Source organism: Zeus faber (genome assembly GCF_960531495.2).
Source record: "Zeus faber genome assembly, chromosome: 7".
Classification (NCBI taxonomy): domain Eukaryota; kingdom Metazoa; phylum Chordata; class Actinopteri; order Zeiformes; family Zeidae; genus Zeus; species Zeus faber.
Genome location: NC_137203.1, coordinates 9,840,544 through 9,854,815, shown reverse-complemented (window position 1 = coordinate 9,854,815; position 14,272 = coordinate 9,840,544). Strand labels below are relative to the sequence as shown.

Sequence of the window (14,272 nt, the reverse complement as noted above, 5' to 3'; positions counted from 1 at the left end):
ATGGGGACTTTCTTACCAGCCATGGTCTTGCTAATTTTGAGGCCTGCAAATGTAATATCCTCGGTGGGTCATCGTTTTCAGTCCTTGTTTACGGTTCAGGTTTCATCATAACTATCTGTAGTCTATTTGGCGTATAATGATCTTTACTTAAGGAGCTGGTACCATTGGCATCAACATAAGTTGTCAATATGGACTGAAACTGGAATGTTGAATGTTTCTGCTATAGAACTGCTATAATACAATTTAGATTATCTCTAGCCAATGCTAAGGAACCATAAACATTTTTGATTTTGCATTACATTTGATGTCCCGGGTTTTTGTTCCCTAGCCTCGCTACTACCCCACAGAGGATGTTCCCCGCAAACTGAAGAGCCACGGGATCAAGCCCTTCAGCCAGCACAAGAGGAAGCTGCGCTCAAGCATTACACCTGGAACCGTGCTCATCCTGCTCACTGGGCGCCACCGTGGGAAGGTGAGGATGTAGTGTGCACACTTTTAGCAGTGACTCTCGTCATTCATGTTTGTTCATTGGTTCGTTTTGAATGTCTGTTTCATTAAATGGGATGATCAAGTAGGTTTGATGCTGCACCCTGCTGTGTGACCACACCAGGTCAAGTTATATTATAACCAGTTCTGTAGTCAGCAAACACATTTTACAATACCTTATGCTGACTAAATTGGTTAAATCTCAGTTTGGTACAAATATGGCCCTTAAAGGCAACGACTGCAAGTTTACTCACCACTGTCAAACTGAAGGAAACTATACATGTCAAACTATTCATTTTAACTGATCACAATATGGCCCGGCCCTCTCTCCAACCCATCCCCTTGTTGAAATTTTTTTTTCTGCACAGATATTTTACGTTGTATGTCAATGGTACTCTTGGTGAGCGAGCGTAGTGTATTGCAAACTGGAACATATGCCATTATTTCCACAGTCATTGTCCCTCCATCCCACACAAATGTTACATCGACAAGTTATGGAAGCATACAACTGTGCCCACACACTATGAGCAATGGTTGGCCTAAATTATGTGCCAGAGATGTAGCTGAAGGGCAGCTGTGTTGACCTCCTGTTGACAAAATTGGCTGTCATGAAAACATTTTATTTGGCCTACATTTATATAAGTGGATTGTGCATATTTAATCATTATTCTGATGAGTAATGACTCTTCACAAAAATACAAGTAGATGCCCACTGCTCTTTGTATATTCTCATAAATACCAACCTTGTTTGTTTTTTATTTCTGTAAATCTGGTCTTTATTGCGGAAAAACATAATGTGGGACATTTGAGTAGTTTGATGATTCAGACAAGCTAAAGATAAAATTTTAAGTAGGCATAATTATTTAGATAATTAAAAAATTCTCTTAATTTAGATTTAAAGGGTGGACGGGGAAAATAATTTAACATTTCTATAACAGTCATTGTACATTTATTTTCTTGACCAATAAATGTATTCTCATTAATGCAGTCTTTGTAAAATACGCTTGTTCACTGCCATGTGACATTGAGCAAAAGACTATTCACATTGACAATTGACAAACGGGACATTTCAGCGCCCTGTGTGAGATGGCAGAAATGTATCCGTCCACTAATTGCCAGTGGGTAATAGGTGGACAGTCAATGGCACTAGTCTGTATTGCTTTAACATTATGACATATTGTCATGATTGCCTGTCAAAGGCCAAGCGATTCCGCATTACACTGCACAAAAGTATAGACAGCAGAGCCTCTTTAACTTAGAACACAATCGATCAATATCATAGTGTGTTGGAGCTCCAGGCCCACATGTGTCTACTAGGGGTGTCGCGATTCTCAAAATCCACGATTATATTTGACTTTTGATTTTATGGTTTCGGTTTTTCGATTTAAACATAAATGTAAAACACTTATTTCTCAATAAGTAGTTTCCGCAGCCTCGATCAGAGCGATCTTTTCTCCAAAGAAGGCAAAAAAAAACTCTAGATGATTTTAATTTACTGTTTTCTGCTGCTGAGGAGCAGATCGCAGCTCGCTTCTGAAAAGATCCTGCCCGCGTTCCCACGGCCCGGTGGCAAATGCTCCGTGGCACGGGTCCATGAATCGGTGGTTGTGAACCCCTGCACTGGAGGACGTTCCATTGTGGATGGTTGGGTTTATTTCTCGCTTTCATTGCTGTGTCTGTGGAATTATGGGCGGAGGCTCTCCCTCTCCACTCAGAGCTGTCGAGTAACCACTGGTGATCGGATTCCACTTCCCCGTTGAACAGTCCCATACAGAGACTTTAAGAGGGGCAGGTGCTCCAAAAAAAAAAAAAAAGGCAGGTGGACCCCCAGCTCCGGGTTCTAGGCATTTTGCCACCCTGGGCAAACGGCAGAGACACTGTGCACACATCGCTGAGGTGCGAGGTTCATGAATATATCTGCCCGGACAATCCACCACCTCCAGCCTCTTTTACACTAAAAAAAAAAAAAAAAAAAAAAAAAAAAAAAAAAAAACCTAATTAAGAGCCACCATGGGGCAGATGCTCAGGTACCCTGCACTCAAATGTACCTGCAGTTCTATATGAAAATGTTGTGGTTATAATACAGCAATAAATAATATTATCCCATAGAGAAAAATTTAGATTGATTTCCTTTCCTTTGTTTTTTGTATGTAAAATGAAAAATGTAAACCTTGCTCAGAGCTAGAGCTGAGGGGTTGTATTTTTTATTTTTTATTTTTTGTATGTTTCTTCTCCTGACCGACGCGTGCCGACTCCCCTGCCTGTTCGTTTTATTTTAGATGTATATATTTTCCTGTTTTTCTACATGTGAGAAACATTTTTTCAACAGAACTGAGTTAAGAGACTGGTCTGTTCAAAAAAAAAAAACTACAGTGGAGACGCACGTCTGCCCGTTGCTTTCCGACATAATTTAGTAAACTGGAGGTTTATGTGTAAATACTTGTAAATAATAAATCGGGTGGGCAGGTGTAGCGTGCGCTAAGGAATGTGGCGCAGCTGGTGTAGCGTGCGTTGAGGGATGTGGCGCAGCGGAGCCGCACGCAGCTCAATTGCATGAAAACTGTTTTGAGCTGCAGTCCACTCAGGAGGGGCTCGCATCCCCCAGCGCACACTTCATTTGTTTACCGGCAGAGCTTGACCGACGCAATATGGTGACCGCGTCCGACATTACCCACAAAAATACGGGGAGAATCTCAAATTGGCTTGTGGGTTTGAAAGCAAACTCGATTTTTGGTTTTGAAATGTGACGCCTAGCGTCTACGCTGGGAAGACAGTCTGTAACTAAACCATCCCTGGAGGGACGTTTTTAGAACAACCTCGTCTGTGGCTGCCGGATTAAGGTACTTTATGCCACACATTAAGATTTCCCCCTTTTGCACATCCCTACTAGATTTGGTTTTTATATATATATTTTTGTTTTATTCTACATGGTCAATTCTTAGCAGCTGTATGTTAGTATGCAATTTACTAAATGTATGCCTGTGTTTTCAGCGTGTGGTGTTCCTGAAGCAGCTCTCAAGTGGTCTGCTCCTGGTCACTGGTAAGGTCAACTAATGACTTTATATGGGTAGCCATATTTCTGATATCAGACAAATAACAAAGCTTCTTTTTTTTTCTAACTCTGAAGCATGTTAGAAATTTCCAAAAGGATATGGATAATATGCTGACAATTATGTCCTATTCGCACAACAAATAGTCTACAATCCAGGTTTAGGACTTAATTAAATGGTGCTATTGTTGTAGCCCAAGATCTTAATTATCTCCCACCGGGCATCTGTAACCTATGATGTAAATCAACTTATAAGCAGCTCGGGCACCATACATTAGGTTTAAATGTGGTTTCCTGAAAACCCCCTCAGGTCCTCTTGCGGTGAACAGAGTCCCCCTGCGTCGGGCACACCAGAAATTTGTTATTGCCACAAACACCAAGGTCGACATCACCGGCATGAAGCTGCCCAAGACGCTGTCCGACGCTTATTTCAAGAAGAAGAGGCTGAGGAAGCCCCGTCACCAGGAGGGAGAGATTTTCGACACAGAGAAAGAGGTGATTTATTTGTGTTTTCGTCAACTAGCTTGGGTTTCGGTAGCTGGGTTTGTTTGCCGTGAAAGATGCATTTTTTTGTACACGCTGTTCAATGTTGCTGAAATGTTTTCAGCTGTGCTAAATTCAGTCAACAGGTGACTTTTCTCCGCCAACAAAAGTCCTCATTGGTTCTTGTATCTGTACCCACAGAAGTACCAGCTGACAGAGCAGAGGAAAGCGGACCAGAAGAAGGTGGACGCTCAGCTCCTTCCACTTATCAAAAAGGTCCCTCAGCTGAAGGGCTACCTCCGTACCAGCTTCTGCCTCTCTAATGGCGTCTACCCACACAAGCTGGTTTTCTAAATGTGTTGTAATAAACAGTACGACAGATCGAAACCTCCAACTTCTTCCTTCATGTTAGATGCATCAAACATTAATTTGTTGGATGACCTATAGAACCGACTGGCAGCAGATTGAAGCCAGTTTTGGCTGTTGCATGCTGTGGTTTCAGTAGCATTCTTCCACGTAACGCATAGTGTGCGTGGAGCTCATGACTTTGGTTTCAAGGCAGCGCTCCTAATATCAGGCACTGCATTGTTACCATCTCAATGTGCGGAATACCATTGCACAAAACTATATTTTGAAAGCATTGGTAGTTCAGTTCAACCTGAGGTTTAACTTAGGGGCCACCAAGAACATCTAGCAGACCGTTAAGCTTTTGCAAATGTCAATTACCGATGTTGGCTTTTAAGATGCACCTGGTGCCATGTTTAGGTCGTACGCCCTAATCATAGGCATTCTGTATTAAAGACAGGTACGTATCGCTGTCTTAACTGATAAGATTATGCGGATGTCATTATAAATCTTCTGCCTTTTTACGTGATCGATGAGCAAAGCTCACAGCAGCCCCAGATCTCTTGACATGTAAAATTGTAGTTTTGTTTCTATGGAAAGGTTTCACGTAAGCACAAAAAGGAAAGGTATGTGCGTAGTGTGGGCAGTGTAGCAACAAGTGGATGAACAGATTCATTAGAAAGTGAGGACTTGGACAAGCCAAAGAAGCCGAAATCGCAACCATGCGGAAGTCTACATGAAGCCAGTTTCCTAATCTTTTATTTGGCACGGCACACTTTACAATCCATAAAATCCCTGCTGATTTCACACCGTACTTTATGTGAAACTTGATCTGGTAAAGCTGGTCATAACAGATTGTCTGAAATGGGTTAAATTGTAGACTTGCAATGTGATTGCAATCCAAGAGCCAATTTCCATTATTTAAGTGGAATCTAGAAAAAATAAAATCACAGCCCAGTGGCTGAAAAAGTACATTTAACCCATGGGTCAACATCTCCATCCAACTGAATAACTCAAAAGTTGACCACATGCGCCAAGAAACCTGAACCACTATTCTGCATCATCCATCCTAACACCTTAAAATTTAGTTAGTGATGAAGGAACACATTGACAGCCAAACAAAAATGCTTTAATTCTTAAAAAAAAAATAAACTGACATGTCTAATGTAACATAGGACAAAAATAAATATGTTTTCTTTTACATGGCCACCACGTTTGATGCTGCATTCCATCGGAAGTCGGAAATGAGTAATTCAGTCTGAGCCTTAACTCGGGGCTGGGAGATCTGCCCCGAAACGCCATTTCAGTGGTCTTTTCTCAAGAAATTCTCCGTGTAGCTGGTGGCCACGGTGACTTTGAGTTCCGACTTGAATGGAATGCAGCATGCACTAGCCCAAAACACAAAGTAGAAAGCAGCACAGAAAAAGGCAGTGCCTGTTGATCAGGAATGATAGAGCCTTTCTGTTTAATCAGTCAGTCATAATGGTCGGACGGGGGCCGGGGAGCGCTCCCCTCAGCCGGACTTGAACAGCAGAATGGCAACTTGGCCCAAGTAAAAGTAGATGAAGTGTTTGGTCTCGTGAGTCACGTAGCTCCCAAAGTTCCTCCCGACGATGCAGTGCCAGGTGGGGTTGAATTTCTTGTCAAACTCCTGGGAGGGATGGACGGAGGAGGTATTAAAAAAGTTGTTCACGCCATTAAAAGAAAACCCTGCATGCATTATGTTCACGGATAGTGACATAAAACTATCACGTATGACAATCCTTCCATACGTACTAATTTGTTCTGTTAAGTGGGTTGAGAGCTATTCAAGGGGTCTACTCTGAGGGGGCAGTGGCTCAGGAGGTTATCAGAAGATTGCCAGTTCCATCCACAGCTCCTGGTAGCGTGCTGATGTGTCCTTGAGCAACACACCTAACCCCCTAACTGGGGCGCCGCTAAGGCAGCCCACTGCACCCAGATATGTCAGATGCTATGATGGTAAAATGCAGAGAAATGCATTTCGTTGGCTCAGTACTTGTGCGCTGCAATGACAATTTGTTGCGTCTAAACGAAACTACACACAATACCGGCTGTGATCAGCGGTATGACCGTTTAGTCAAACCGGGGATCGGTGTTGGACCTCTGCCAGGAGCGATTCGTCCCAAATTCTCCTTTGTGAGGTGGCAGCGTTACATAAACAGCCCCCCCCCCCCCCCCCCCCCCCCCCGCGGCGTGACCCGGGCCACCGGGGGAGGCGGCGGAGGGGCAAAGCGACCGTCACCTTCTTGATGTACGCAGCGATGTCCTTCTCGATGTTGTACTTCTCCAGGGCCTGCGTGGCGCACTCCACCGCGTCCTGCTGCATCTCCTCCGACATGTCGGCGTTCTTGATCACTGCTTTTCTGTCAGTCATGGTTGCTATGGGAACCCGAAACACAGGGAGGGGCGGGGGGGGGGGGTGGTTGTTTTCGGTCTCACAAAGGGGCGACACAACACAAAAAAAAACAACCCAAAAACCTGCTCTGTGACGGGGGAGCTCGAACGCACCCTCCGGCGAAAGGACGCGCGAAGAAAGGGAGCGGGATCAACCCCCGAGAAACAAAACAACCCCACAGGAAAAAAAAAATCCAAGTTAACGTTACGTAAGGAGTGACACATGACATCCACACGAAGCGGCCATTTCTATTGGTGTTGCGTAATAACTTCCATCAGCACCGGCAGGCTGTTGCTATGGAAACGCGGGACATCAGAGCCACGGGTGTCGCGAGTTCCCGGCGGCGGTGGTGGGTTTTGGGGTGAAAATGGCTGCGTGGTGGGGTGTGGGGGGGGGTGGTAAACTCGAGTGTTTCGTCCCCCCCCCCTCCCCATTCGCCGCGAGGTTGTAGCTACTGCGAAAGCCACGCCGCGGCGCGACAATGAATGGACGCGCGACCGGGAGACCCACGCAAAAACAAATACGCCTTCGCCGTCAAGTCAACACGTCCCCCTGTTGGAGCGCCACGCCATTGTTGATTAAAAAAAATAATTAAAAAAAAAAAGGAGAAAAATAAATATAAGTATAAATACACAAATAAAGCGACCGGCCTCTCGCGGGTTGGTAATTGTTGATCATCAACGCGAAGCAGTCGTTGTAATTACCTTTAATTTTTAAGCAGATCGTTTGTCTACTTTCGCAGATCTCTCTCTTGCAGCGTCAACTCCCGCGAAGTGGTTGACATAAAATCACCGTGGGTGTGTAGGCGCTACAGAACGCCGTGTTGACCTCCCCCCATTGGCCGCCGACCACTATCGCCGCGCTCCTATTGGTCCGGCCGGCTCTGCTCCCTGGGATTTCTCCCCGCATTCTATATCGACCCGTCATGCTTTGCGGTTTAATGGGGGTGGCCATGGAAACCGATGTAAACAATGTATTGCGAGTTAATGGGCGGCCTATGGCGGGCCAGACAAGTTGGTCGTCAACTGGCTTGGGTCTCAATAATTATTGAAGCAGAATTAAGTTTAACGTGTTAATGCGAATATACATACATATGTCATAAATAAGATGCATATCCAGTGCTGAAGTCTTCTCCCTGCTGTCATATTATACATTGGACATACATAACAGTAGCTTAGCTTGTCTTATTATAGCCCATCTTTTTGGTGGAAGAGTTAGTGATCATTATCACATTAACAAAGCAGTAGCAAACAACATGTGGCATCGGACACAAGGACGTAAACAATAATGGACATTATAAGTAAACCGTAAAAGAAAAAAGGCCTAAAACCGGTCGCTTGTTGCAAAGTCTTAAAGACTTTTGATTAAACTAACAGCTGCCCTCAATTTGGGGCAGGAGAGGATGCAGCAAAACAATTCCTGTCAAAACCTTATAAGCGAGCCGACTGTGTGTGTGTGTACGCACGCACCTGCTTGTGTATGTACTTCTTCCGTACCTTCTTTGGCGTAGAGTGACGGCGACTCCTCCAAATGCTCTGAATTATTAAGGCAGAGGTGTGATGTCACAAATACATCACATGGCGATGCCCTCCTGTTGCCAGATCTACGCGTTGGCAGGTTTACGTGGGGAATTTCCCTACAACTGTATGTTGACATGCGTTTCCGTGACCAGCGGATTGGGGGTTTTGTCCATGACGACGGGATTTCTTTTCCCACTCTGCGGTATTTGATAGTTGTGACATCACAAATACATCACGTGCGGCTGGCCCTTCGGTGGCACTAAAAAGTACATTTTGTAAGCTGCTAGACAATACATCTCGCGTCTATGTAGCTCAACAGCTATGGGTGTGAAGTAATGCTGGCACACCTGATGATTTCTGCTGAATGTTGAATTTGTTTCAAAATGCAACGACTAAACCATAGCTACAGCTAGTACTGTATCATGAAAGCCTCCGTCAATGATTTTGTGGGTTGAATATGGCTCCTTGAGAGAGAACTGGGTTATACTCCAAATACTCCAGATGCACATCTAACCTACACCACAATAAACACACTATACCTTAAAAAAAAACACATTTAAGGGAAAAAAATAAAAAATAAGTCATAGGAATGTACTTTATTAATATTGCCTATGCCGCCGCAAAACAAAGTGTCCGTCTTCAAACCTAGGGCAATTCATTCAGAGCTCGCTCTGAATGAATGACCTTTGGACTTCAAACCGGCGCTAGGAATGCAGATTACAAAGCAGCGGTAACGGTATCACGCAGAACACCTATTGAAACATTCTCAAAGATTAACTACAGGCTTTTATGGTTACTCAATAGTTTGTAACACTCAAGAGAGTGAAGGCAAATTCCGGTAAATGAAATAGACGTTTAAGTGTGTCCCCAAATGACGCGACGAGCTATGCAGTATTATCCTTAAAAGCGCTCAAGTGTTTCTTCATGAAAGGAAGGATACACATGGTGCAAATCAAGGCCACTCGTTTATAGCACAGGGGACAGTTTTTTAATGGACAGACACAACCCAATATTAAAAATGCTTTCCATATTTTTTTTGCAAAGGTTTTCATAAGATAATCTTCAAATATAATTTATGGCCTGACAAGTTTCACCATAGCAATGTATCCGTGGAGTAACAATTAAAATTAGATAAAACAAAACATGTAAAGTTTTGATGCACGACTGTGGGCCTAGATAGGAATTACAAACTATTTAAATAGCCGCACGCACGCACGCACGCACGCACGCACACACACACACACACACTTAAAAAAGAAAAGATAAAAATAGACCATACCCTGAAGACTCATTCACAGCATTTCCTTTTTTTTTTTTTTTTTTTAAATCACACTCCGAGTGTATCATTCCGTGTGACTGTAACATACTCCAAAACACACATTCCCAAACTTGCTTCAGAATTAGGACGCAGGTAAACAGTTGTTTTCCGAAGAAACGTGACAGCCCTTTGCGTCACTCGCTGCGGTCCTTGGGCTCTTTGTATTTATACTGAATGTAGTCAAAGATGTCCTTCTCACTGTCCACTAGCAGAGGCTCCCCTGCCACCCCTGGGGGAAAATAACAAATGATGAGATCACAAATACAGAGGTTGATTTAGGCTCACGGGCACATCTTTATCAAATTGATGTGGCATTTATTGATGTCGAATAATTCGACCGTGACTCACCGGTGACTCCGACTGGTCGTATTGTGTACTCGTTGAGGGTGAAGCCCTTCTCCAGGGCGTGGGTTCTCATGGTTTTGTTGAAGATGTCGCTCCCGGTGAAGTAGAGGACGCCGCAGTAGTACTGATCCTTTGGAATCAACCTTTTTCGGTACAGGGACACGGGAAGAAGTAGGGTTAACCGAGAACGCCGTCGCAACGCGCGAACGGATTCGCTTCCGCGACGTGGTATTTGACACGTATTCACCTGATGTCGATGCGCCGGTGCAGGAACTCTTCCTCGTCCTCGTCGCCCTTCTGCAGCTGGCAGACACCCTGGGAGAAAAACGCGACCCATTCCGGGATCCGGCTGAAGCGTTATTTTCTCATGCCACTGAACCAACCACATCAAAACCACAAAGCGGAAATAAACGCTGAGGAGCAGCATAGATGTATTAACTACAGAACTCACCATATATTTGGTGTCTCCTTTGGAAAGAGTGTCTGTTATGAAGCCAATGGACACCAAATGTTCCACCACAGTGTGGAGGAGCTTTGGCTGTAAACAAAAAAAAAAAAAAGAAAGATGAGGGAAAGAAATTACAGATAAGCAATGGGGAAATAATCAAGAGCATCCAGCCACAGGTCGGACGTCCAGCACCTGCCCATGCGGCGCGGCGGAGAGAGAGCGCGCAACTACGCGACCGGGGCAGCCCACCGAACGCGCTTTTCAAAAGGGCGTGAAAGAGTCTCACCTGCTTCTCGGTCTCCGAGGTGTAGTCTGGATGGGTCAGCAAGATATCAATATCACCACTGGATGCCGCGCCTGATAACGGTCGACATAAAAACATGAATGGACGCGGCTATTTGTAACGCTCATGCACGTTGGCTCTCCTACGTCAGGCGTGGGGGAAGCTCTGGCCGCGGGCACCAGTCTCACCTGACATTTGAAAACAAAATGAGGAACCTTTTCCTTAGGGGGGAAAAAAAAAAAAAAAAAAAAAAAAAAAAAAGTTTGGCTCCATAGTTAAGTCATAATTACTTTCCGCCAAAGTTTCCCTTCTCAGCTCCCGTGTCGTTTAACAGAAACGTGTGACAATTAAATACGTGCTAGGGGCGGCGATGTTACCTCTCCTATAGCTTCCGCAGATTGTTCCGATGTATTCTGTGTCGACCGACTTCAACTCTTCCAGGATCAGAGACTGAAGAGGCAGACGAAGGCAGAGTCAAAAAGCTGTGGATGGATCTGATGTCATGAAGGTCAAAACGTAGTTTATCGCGCACTCACTTCCATCCGCTCCATTTCGGCTCGCGGAATCCGCTTTTCGAATTCTTCAAAGTACCTTCAGGAAATAGATGGAACGCGAGATTTATTTATTTATTTGTTAACAACAACAACAACAACAACAACAACATTTCCAAAACTGCGAGAGGATGTACATCCACCCACCTGAGTCCAATCTGCTGATGATGGTTGAGTTTGTGCTCAATCTTTTTCAAATCTAAAACAAAAAAACAACAACAACCACAAAAAGACCAGTGTCTTGAAGCCAACGCGTAAGTTACCCCACGTGTGCTTTCTGTCAAATTAATGGGAGACAGTTCAGCAGTTTTAATAGTCGGAACAAACCGTCAAGCGTCTTCACTCCCTCGTCAAAAAACTTGCGGGCAGCAGCAGGACTTCAGCGGGGGAAGCAAGAGAACCGGTTAAGAGCAAAGACAAACACAGGGGCTTCATGTTCAAACTCAACCTCGCCCCGAAAGCAGTCGCCAATTAAAGGATCAAACGTGCGTTTGAATAAGTGGTAAGGGTTTCGATTTGGGGACCGTCGACTCAAACGTACTAAACGTACCCAATTCCGGTAACTCTGGTGAGGAAATTGATGGATGAGCTCGTGTCATCGTTACGGATCTACAAAAAAAAGAAAAAAAAAAAGAAAAAAAGAAATGTTTTGCGTCAGCCGGAAGAAGCCGCCTCCTGAGAAATCACCCCAACAACTCATCTACTCGTCTACTCACCTTCTCCAATTTCCTCAATTTGCCAGTTTGCAGAAACTCGTCTATCTTCTCCGCAATCTTGGCCCCCACGCCGTCCTGTTGCAAAGCGGAGGGGCACAGCGCGCTTACGGTTATTTGGATGTTTAAGGCTTTTCCGAGCCGAAAGGGTTTGCGTCCGTCGCGGGAACGTCCCTCGAAAAAAAACTATGGATAAAAATATATATATAAATCACGAACAAGAAACAAAATACGAAAAAGCCGCAATCCTTATGATCACCGACGGAACAGCGGAGCAAACAGAAGCACTCGGCACCCTCCATCCCTCCAGCACGCTCATCTCTTCCTCACTTGCCCTAATGCATCATCTCCAGGTGCGTTACCATGACATTTCACTACGTATAAGCGCGATCGTACGTATAAGTACGTGATAAATATCTGCCGGATAGGCCTCCAGACGCCGACGCACAGTGCACGGCGTGTACACATCATACGCACCAGTTTCTTGGCCTCCGTGCCACTTTTGATCTTCTGCGGGTATTTGGCAATGGTGGACGCTGCCTTCCTAATGACAGTACAAGAGGGAAATAACAATTAAACAAATAAACAGTTTAATTTGATCAGAATCAGCTTTATTCACTAAGTATGTTCACAAAACATACAAGGAATCCCTCATAATGTACAAACATGGACTAGACATACAGCTGAAACATAAATCTCTCTCTCTAATAAACGTATCTGAGAATTGTATCCGACAAACATATACTTTAAATGGCCAAATTGAAATAAAAGCATGTGTTTATCCAATATACTTATACTTTAAATGCCAAAATTAAATAAAATGGTGTGTTTTATCCAACATACATATACTTTAAATGGCCCAAATGAGATAAAATTATGTGTTTTATCCAATAAAAATATACTTTAAATGCCAAATTGTAATACAATTATGTGTTTCATCCAATAAACATATACTATATATAAACAGAAATGTAAACTTTTGGCCAGGGCCAAATGACAAAAATAAACGCATCTGAGAATTGTATCCAACATACATATACTTTAAATGGCCAAATTGAAATAAAAGGATGTGCTTTATCCAATATACTTATACCTTAAATGCCAAAATTAAATAGAATGATGTGTTTTATCCAACACACATATACTTTAAATGGCCAAAATGAAATAAAATGACGTGTATTGGCCTTTGAATGTGTCGCACACATATATATATATATATATATTTGCTCCCCCTGACGCGGCGTAATAAAGGTTTAATACCAGCCGTGGCTGGGATGACTTACCTGTACGCATTGTACTTGTGTACCGCTCTGTTTACATTTTTCTCGTAATTTGCCAGCTCTGAAAGTAAAAAAAACAAACAAACAACAAAAACAAAACAAACAACAGATCATTCGCTTCCATGTTTACGGCGTAAGCTCGTGTCGCCCGAGTGCCAACCGGGGCTTCAAATGACAGGGACGAGACGCGGACGGCGGCGGAGCACCGCGGGTCGTGCTCCTTCGGGCGCCTGCTCCCCTCCACCCACCGACGAGGAAGTCCGTGATCCCCTCGTTGAGGGACTCCTGCGGCGCTTTCCTCTTGCTCATCGCTGCTCCGCCGACAAGCTCGGGCTCCCCGGTTCGCGGACGAATCCTCCTTTGTTTCGCGTCGCGGCTCCGGGGTCAGCTCGCCGGCGCAGGCGAGGCGTCGAGCGGGGGAGGGGCTTAGCCAGACGCGGCGACGCTATAGACGTCGTCGTTTTCCTTCTTCTTCGTCCCGCGTTTTCACGGCGGTTTGCATCCTGTGCTGTTGAATTACCGCCCTCCCATTAACTTCCAAAAAAATAAAATCAAACATAATATAATAATACAATCAATATATATGTACATCGGTGCATACATTTACTTATTTATATTTTTATACATACAAGTGTATATATATATATATATATATATATATATATATATATATATATATATATATATATATATATATATATATATATATATATATAATGTATAATATAGAATAATATATAAATTATATTTTTTTTCTGTGTATATATTTATTTATTTATATTTTTATACATGTAAGTATAAATATAACGTATAATATTTAAAAAAATGCTTAAATTATATATATATATATTTCTGTGTATATATTGGTTTATTTATATTTGCATACATATAAATTATATATACTGTATATATATATATATATATATATATATATATATATATATATATATATATATATATATAAAATCTATTTATTTATTTAGACACCAATCAGCCCAAACTTTAAAACCCTCAGAGCTGGAGGAATTATTTGAC

At 43.3% G+C, this 14,272-nt stretch overlaps 3 protein-coding genes across 3 annotated transcripts in view; 1 reads left to right on the top strand and 2 right to left on the bottom strand.

Moving 5' to 3' along the window:
- Positions 1–4,405, top strand: part of rpl6 (ribosomal protein L6) — a gene marked incomplete at its 5' end in the record, with an annotated part of 4,820 nt that extends 415 nt beyond the window's left edge. Inside the window, 4 exons of the mRNA XM_080003447.1 lie at positions 329–472; positions 3,478–3,526; positions 3,846–4,030; positions 4,220–4,405. Coding sequence (XP_079859573.1) covers positions 329–472; positions 3,478–3,526; positions 3,846–4,030; positions 4,220–4,372 — 531 coding nt within the window. The 3' untranslated portion in view covers positions 4,373–4,405. The remainder of the gene's footprint in view (positions 1–328; positions 473–3,477; positions 3,527–3,845; positions 4,031–4,219) is intronic.
- Positions 4,406–5,105: 700 nt separating this feature from the next.
- dynll1 (dynein, light chain, LC8-type 1) lies at positions 5,106–7,608 on the bottom strand. Its single transcript, XM_080004377.1, has 3 exons — positions 7,484–7,608; positions 6,627–6,763; positions 5,106–6,014 (listed from the first exon to the last, which is right to left on the bottom strand). The coding sequence occupies exons 2-3, from the start codon at positions 6,756–6,758 to the stop codon at positions 5,877–5,879; spliced, it is 270 nt and encodes an 89-aa protein (XP_079860503.1). The 5' UTR covers positions 6,759–6,763; positions 7,484–7,608; the 3' UTR covers positions 5,106–5,876.
- A 1,414-nt stretch (positions 7,609–9,022) lies between these two features.
- Positions 9,023–13,643, bottom strand: polb (polymerase (DNA directed), beta). Its single transcript, XM_080003242.1, has 14 exons — positions 13,486–13,643; positions 13,241–13,298; positions 12,435–12,501; positions 11,961–12,035; positions 11,795–11,853; positions 11,572–11,621; positions 11,392–11,443; positions 11,230–11,284; positions 11,071–11,143; positions 10,697–10,767; positions 10,414–10,500; positions 10,210–10,277; positions 9,966–10,105; positions 9,023–9,846 (listed from the first exon to the last, which is right to left on the bottom strand). Exons 1-14 carry the CDS (start codon positions 13,544–13,546, stop codon positions 9,752–9,754), a joined length of 1,011 nt encoding a protein of 336 aa, XP_079859368.1. The 5' UTR covers positions 13,547–13,643; the 3' UTR covers positions 9,023–9,751.
- Positions 13,644–14,272: the final 629 nt, after the last annotated feature.